Source organism: Lotus japonicus, chromosome 1 (assembly GCF_012489685.1).
Source record: "Lotus japonicus ecotype B-129 chromosome 1, LjGifu_v1.2".
Lineage (NCBI taxonomy): Eukaryota > Viridiplantae > Streptophyta > Magnoliopsida > Fabales > Fabaceae > Lotus > Lotus japonicus.
Genome location: NC_080041.1, coordinates 104,064,955 through 104,072,782, shown reverse-complemented (window position 1 = coordinate 104,072,782; position 7,828 = coordinate 104,064,955). Strand labels below are relative to the sequence as shown.

At 37.8% G+C, this 7,828-nt stretch overlaps 1 protein-coding gene across 1 annotated transcript; it reads right to left on the bottom strand.

The window, feature by feature from the left end:
- Positions 1–885: 885 nt before the first annotated feature.
- Positions 886–7,582, bottom strand: LOC130716468 (MYB-like transcription factor EOBI). The gene is made up of 4 exons (XM_057566516.1): positions 7,531–7,582; positions 4,851–5,000; positions 4,071–4,200; positions 886–1,423 (listed from the first exon to the last, which is right to left on the bottom strand). The coding sequence occupies exons 1-4, from the start codon at positions 7,580–7,582 to the stop codon at positions 886–888; spliced, it is 870 nt and encodes a 289-aa protein (XP_057422499.1).
- Positions 7,583–7,828: the final 246 nt, after the last annotated feature.

The following is a 7,828-nucleotide window of genomic DNA, read 5'->3' as shown; positions in this document are numbered from 1 at the left end:
ACAATGCTCGATGTAAGAGAGGATGATGGTGGAGAGCAGAACAATGATGCTCTGATGCGGGACTCGGTGGTGAAGGTGTTGGATCTGTCGTGATGGTCTCACGGTGGTGTTGTGGCCGTGACTGTGGGAGCTCGTGGTGCTGGCTCCGTTTCGGTGAGAGGAGGAGATGGTGTAGCCGTGGCTGTTGGTGGTGGTGTTCAGTTCCAAGAATGAAGGTGAAGTCATGGTGGTAGGGGTGGTTCTCAACTTAAGAAGAAAGAAGAAAATGGTGATGTTGCTGCAGGAGAAAAAAAAATCAAGAGAGAAAGATGTGAGTGGTGAGGGAGATAAACATGAATGAATTTGGAAAAGATGATTGGATGTTTCAGAATCTGGGTTTGGGTGGGGTTTGTGGATGTGGGTTGATGATGAATGGTGATGATGATGAAGGAGAAGAAGAAGATGAATGGTGATGATGAAGATGAAATTATGTTTTTTTTTATAATATGAATTTGGGTGGGATGAATCTGGGTTGTTTTGGGTTAAAGATGATGAAGATGATGGGAAGGATGAAGATGGGATTACTTTTTTAAGCAGGGGCAAAAGAGACAATTTTATGGTTGTGTAAAGTTACACAACAAAAAAACTTGTGCATATTAGGGGGATCCGACAAATACGGATACAACAGACTTTTATACGTCTTACAAAGTGACCGAAACTTACTTGACAAGCAATCGCTAAATGCCTTCGAGCCCAAGCTTGGAACTCTTTAAGGAGGTATTCTCTTTTACACTATAGAGGATTATATTGGTTGTTGCTGTAGTACTGAACTCAATCTCAAGTCCTATTTTATACCCGATGTGGGACTTAAACCATTTTTTAATGAGGATGATCTATAATATTTATTTATTCACTAGATGTGGAACTACCTTGGGAAACCCCAAGTAAGGAAGATTCCCAACAAGCTCCAAAGGTAGCTTGATTTGGCATGACACATTTGCCAAACTGGTTTACATGATCAGCAAACCCTTGTGGTTCATCAAAATTCCATAAACTACACCATAGACCATCATCATCTGTTGCAGTAGTTTCGGGCCACATGCACGAAAGTTCTAGATGAATCAAAGGGATACTAGTGTTTTGTTGTTCCATTGTTGGGTACATGAAACCCATCTCATATTCCTCTAATTTGTCTCTTGTCTCGGTTGGTTTTGTTCCATTTTTCGTCTCCACATCATGAGACGAGATGCTTTTGATCATGTGGTTCGGATCCAGATCAGGTTGCTGTTCCTGTTTTTCCTTCAACTGGTTCACTTCCTTTGCTTTTCCCTTTTCTAGCTTCTTGGTTTTTGGTTTCTCTGTTCTCTTCCCAAAGTGGGTTCTCCAGTAGTTCTTAATCTCGTTATCAGTTCTACCCGGCAAGTACCTCGCTATTGTAGACCACCTATGTTATTTGCAATAAAATCGTAAGAAGTTTAATTGAATGCAGTGTTTTAAAACTCGGCTCGGTCATCGACTCGGTCGAGGCACCGAGTCAATGAATCACTGGTCGAACCAGTGAGTCATTGGGTTGATTGCTTAACTCGGTTTATATTAAAAAAATAAAAAAATAGAAATACTAGCTAAGATTGGTTAATAATTTTAGTGTTTTAAGCAATTACCAAACTAAAATTTCTTTAATTCTTTGTTGTATTCACTTGCAAATATTTAAATATATATTTCACCTTGGTTGCTTATGTATTATATTACCTATTATATAATTATTTTCATCCAGGAAGACAAACAAAACACGCTATTAGCATAGTGGTAAGGCTCTCCGTGTGTAATGTCCATGTTATGTGTTCGAGCCCCACCTATAACATTTTTTATAAAAAAAGGCTATTAAACTAATAATTGAGGGTGACCCGCCGGTCCAACCGAGAATCGACCGAGTCACCGGTTTTATGGTCAACTCGGCCGAGTCACACCGGTTTTATCCGGTTCGATGCATTTCCGATCGAACTACTGGCTCGGACCGGTCACACCACCGAGTCTCGGTTGAACCGGTCGGACCGGCCGGTCCGAGCCGAGTTTTAAAACTATGATTGAATGACAAATTTTGTGGTATACCTTGAATTTTTTTTTTGGTGTGATACCCATATTGACTAATTTAATAGATTATTATCATTTTATTTAAGGCAAATACTAAGATCTTTAGATTTTACTTTACTTGTGAATTAACTTTATCTCATGAAATTTATTTTTTAATGAAAAATAGACGAGTGGTGGAAATGGATGATGATAATAAAGACAAGCGTAAAATGACCATGGTTGATGGATGAACGAAGCTCGGAAAATAAAAACTCGCAAATGTCAAGTCCCTAAGAATGGAACGATGCATTATTATAATATAACAAAATCAAAATTTTAATCGTTACATGAGTCTTTATTAATAAATCAACTCATTTAGAATACCACACATTAATCTGACTTAAGGTACTACAATAAGCACTTATATAAAAATACTTATAATATAATTATAATTATAATGTTTATTTACTCAAGGATCTATTCTATGGCGGGCAACAATTTCAGAAGGTGCTAGCTATATCTTTGGTACTTTTTTAGGCTTGAGATGTATTTGTGATTTGAGATTTGAAGAGGAGAGAATGAGAAATGGACCCGCAGCTTGAGAAATTTAATAAAAGGGAGATTGGTTCGAGGAATTTTTAAAAACTCTCAACATTTTCTATGACCCTCATTTAGTTGTTTCGTAGAGTTCCATCTAATTGAAGATTTAGAGAAATTTAAAACTTGCAAACAATGGAAAAACTTACCCTCTTTCCTCCTCACTTGGCCTCCTCTCTCATTCCCCATAAAAACTACCCTTTCCTCTTCCCTCTCCTAAATTAATTTTGAACTTGCAAATAAAGGAATGCTTACCCTCTGATCCGTCCGTCTCACCTTGCCCTCCCCTCCCCTTCTCCTTCCGCTCAAAGCTTTCCCATTTCCTCCCACAGAAACTCACAAACAAATCCTAAAGGGATTTAACTTAGGCTTAATTGCAACTTTGGTCCCCGACGTTTACCAATGCCACGATTTTGGTCCCCCACCTAATTTAATTACATGGATGGTCCCCGACGTTGTAGGCCGTGTGCAACGTTAGTCCTACCGTTTATTTCTTAATGGAGGAGGCTTACGTGGACGTCTAGTTGGAGAGAGAAATGAGGTATGAGGAGAGAGGGAAGCACGTGAGTATCACGTGACCCTTATCTGAACCCATTATACCCAAACCCCTGACCTCCCTGGAACGAAGAAGGTAACGCAATTTAGATCCCTAGGGTTTCAGATTTGGGTATAATGGGTTCATATAAGGTTCACGTGAGTTCACGTGATACTCACGTGCTCCCCTCTCTCCTCAGATCTCCTTTTTCTCTCCAACTAGACGTCCACGTAAGCCTCCTCCATTAAGAAATAAACGGTAGGACTAACGTTGCACGCAGCCTACAACGTCGAGGACCATCCATGTAATTAAATTAGGTGAGGGACCAAAATCGTGACATTGGTAAACGTCGGGGACCAAAGTTGTAATTAAGCCTTTAACTTATTGGACAATGCAATCTAGCAGGTTTATGTGTATTGTGGGGTTCATATGTATGTTTTGGATATTTGGGGTTCATACTTCATATGTATGTTTTGGGGTGAAACTATGATTTTGGGGGTTTATTTCTCGGTCAAACCATGAAAACTGTTTTAGTTTTAACTTTTATATAAAATGTAGAGTTTAATTTCAATGTACTGAGGTGCAAAAAAATTTTCACACCACTAACCAATCAGATTTTAAGGATGTGAGAAAATATGTTTTTTTATTTAATTTCATTAATTGATGTAACACATCTTTACAATCTGTTTGGTTGACAATGTAAAAACACTTTAAGATCGAGTGCATCATCCTTTTTCTCAAAAATTATATTTAGTATGTGTTATTTATAATGTGCTTCTTATCAATTAATTTTTTTAACAAGAAAAGTATATAGCAGATTTGTCATGGTATAGACAAAACCAGAAGTTATAGATAAAAGGAGATAAGGAGGAGATTCTATTTCAATTACTTGTTACCCATAATGGCGTGCAATTCAATAATCATTCCTTCTTCTAGAGATGTTAAATGACCTTTCTTGAGGCCCGGCCTCAAATAATTTACCCATCTCAACCTGCAACTTTTTCCACCCCTATTTAAGCCTGAAATTCAATTAAAAAACAAAGTTATAACTAAGGGTAGGTGAAACTCCTAGAATTGCTTGTAATATTTTTTTTTCTATGAAAATATGAGATTCTTAAATGAAGGACAACAACTTGGATATGGTAATAGAATAATGTTTTGTTCACACTTGAATACATCTACAAAGATAGAAAAAGAAGAAAAGGTAATAAGATATATGATAAATGATGTGATAAAAAAAATACAGAGAGTAATGAATAGAAAGTGAGTGAAAATGAGATGAAAAAGAAAGTGAAAATGAAAATGAGATTGCAAAATTACAATTCACCATTTACAACCATGCTTTGCCAATATTTTTAGCCCATTCATTATTAGTACATTGGCAGAAGAAGTATATGCATTCAAACCTTTTCTATTTGTCTCCAATTTCTTTTCTTAATTCATACATGTATGGAAAGTCCTTCTACAATTATTTTTAAGTCAGAATTAAAATATTTATAAAAAAAAACTTATGTCATTAGCTTCTGCTTTTAAAAATTGATTATGATAAACAAAAACACTCATCCAAACATGCTATTTATTGTTTTTAACATTCCCAAATTCCACATTTCCACCTCTTCTATCATGCACATTAAGGGCGTGATAATCTGGCAATCAAAATATACATTACCTGTAAACTTAGACACTGAACTCCAACTACCCTCCCCATGCAAGCTGACATACTCACTGAGCAACTTGTCCTCTTCATGAGTCCAAGGGCCTTTCCTCCATCCTAATTTCTCTGCTGCTACTTTAATGTCTTTCACTCCTATGATAGATCCTGCTCATGTCTCTCATTTCTATGACATGTCTTGCTTGATCTCTTGCTCAATTTATACCATCTTGCTGTTATGCTGTAGGCCATTTCAACAGTAATAGCTTGGTCTTATCATTTAGAACTTTGAATTCAACTTTTCTTCTGTGTTCTTTGTCGTAATGTCAGCTATATTCCATGTACTTTTGTTGAGTACTACAGTACTAAAACTTGGTGCTTCCCACCTTCATGACCTTCCCAATAAGAATGGTGCAAGTGGATCAAGCAAATAATCTTGAGTTTCCGTACGGAATGTGATATTTAAGTACATATCTTTAAGTGAAAAACAGCATGATTCATCATTTGCATAATGACGACAGAGTAATCTTCACTGAAAAAAAGGAACGGATTGTTGCTGTTCCCTTAAAGTGACTTTTGATCCGATGGTCATGCGAATTCAATTATCAGCAAAGATACTTAGATATCTAATTAATTAATTAAGCACTCCACACGGTCACCCAATTTTTTTTTTATATCTCTAATCTGAATTTGGTAAATTACTTGAAGAGTGTTAATTAAGGGGAGAACGACAGACTTCCGGGAAAGGTGGGCGTCTCTTGGATGAGAGGGAAGAACTCTGTCGTGAGCAGCGCCCAAGGGGGTACATGCGATGAGACTCCAACGCCCAAGTTAGGGGAACAAAGTTAATAGCTGAGAATGGAAGAAAATGAGATGAATAGCATGTACATTCAAATCTCCTAATAATACTTGCCTTTTATAGGAAGGAGTCTGAGAGCTACGAGGCATAATGAGTATGTTGTACATTCCGCGGTAGGGACTATTGATCCTCTAACTCTGGGTTTGATAAAACGGTGGAGGTGGGTTTGCATTTTAATTTGTTTATTGTGCTCTTGAGCTAGCTTCGTGCCTACACTTTGGTTGCTGGGCCGCAATCACTTGACGTGCCGTGGTGAGTGAAAAACCTTGGGTCTGGGAAACTGGTTTGGAGGAACGTCAGAACGATGTCGATTTCTCCGTGCTTGCTGTCTGGTGAAAGGCTAAGTCGGCCTAGGCTAGGATGCATTCGATACCGACATGCCTTTTAAGACATCAGTTGTCTCAAGGTGGTTCCCATACAACCTTAGTATTAGATCATGATTTATCGGGCCTCCGGGGATTACATTCAAGTATGGTGTATCCGGGGAGGTATTTGAGGGGCAGTTACTCGTGTAGCGGTGATGATTTCCCGACTACCAGAATAGTAGTCCCCAGCTCCGAGCATGCATGCAAATGGATGTCGAGAGGTATGAATTGTGTATGGTTATTAGCGGATCAATAGCTGAATCAGGGTGTTACCGATTATTCTTGACCGACAAATGACGGAACACTCTTTCTCTTATCATATATCACATTATATATCCTTACTTCTTTCTTGTCTTCTTTTGTCATAGTGGCTACCGAGTGACTACACTATGCAAATATCAACTGATATTTTTTGTAAATTAATTCTTAATTCCTTGATTCAGATTACACATGGATTTATTACCGTGGTCTTCTCAAATCTCTTTAGGGAGTGAATGACTCATCGGGTATGGTGGAAGAAGAATAAGTAATAAATACGACTAGACTTTTAGCTTGAAGGTGGGCCTTAGTCTTTTAATAATCGATCTTGCGCGTATCTGTAAAGCAAGCTTTATTTGATTTTGTTATATTCTTTTTTTCGCTAACCTTGGTCGCGCGTGTGCTTAAAAATTGTTCAAGGAAACTAACCATTTATGTTTTAGCATAGGATTCCCATTAAGGTATGATAATGGGAAACATGGGTGAGTCACTTAGCCAACACGTGCCCATCCTACTGTAATTAGTAGCATATTTGTTGTATTAGGCCACTAATTAATTGCTTAATCCATATGATTACGCTTGGTACTGTTGTGCCCGTAAATAGGTAGTGATCGCAACTGAAACAATTGAATAATGTAAAGGTGTTTGCAAATATATACATAGAAACTTCAAGATCGTCGACTAAATTAAAGTTTCTTAGGTCATAGATGCTTAATTGATTTGATAGTGCTTCAAGAAATTGGATATAGCTTTATGGATTTCTTAACCTTAGAAGTACCTGCATTCAAAGTAGACCATGTTGGACGAATTTAGGTGTAGGTGTCCCCAATGAGAAGATTACGATCTCCTTTCCCACATCTTATATGGAGGGGTGGAGGGCTACGGCTAGAGTAAGTAAGTGAATCATATTGACTATGGTGAGGAAGTAACTTGGTACCATTAATATATCGTTAAGAAATTGGATGGTAATAATTAATTAGAGTAAGTGTTACTAAAGCCTATTTGAGGAATCATGAAATATTCTAGTAGACCCTAACAGAGTACTAATAAGGAAAGATGCTGTAAATAATGTGTACTATTTCATAAATGATCAAAAAGCCCCTTAGTACAATAATGGACCCCCTTTTATAGTAGGAAGGGTCTTAATCTAGAAGATTCTGGAAATTGGGCATCACAAACGATGTCCAATTCGCGGTACAAATAAGACAAAACATACTCAAATCCAACATCTTGGGCGAGCGACTTTTCATGATCCCCAAAGTCGCCATGTCGTATATCTTGGCTAATCACTATTTTGGGCGAGCCTAGACGTGTCAAAGGCTCGCCCGGTCCAGTAAGTTTTAATTATACCCGTTGAAGAACATGCTTCTTTTATGGCCTTTCCTTTTGTATTAGCACTGACTCGTCGTTGTCGGTGATGCCTTCGACTTATCCATAACCTTCGGGTTTGGTGGGTTCCATTTATGTCAGATTTATCTATATTCTCTCTCTCTCTAGCCGAATAGCTCTGATGA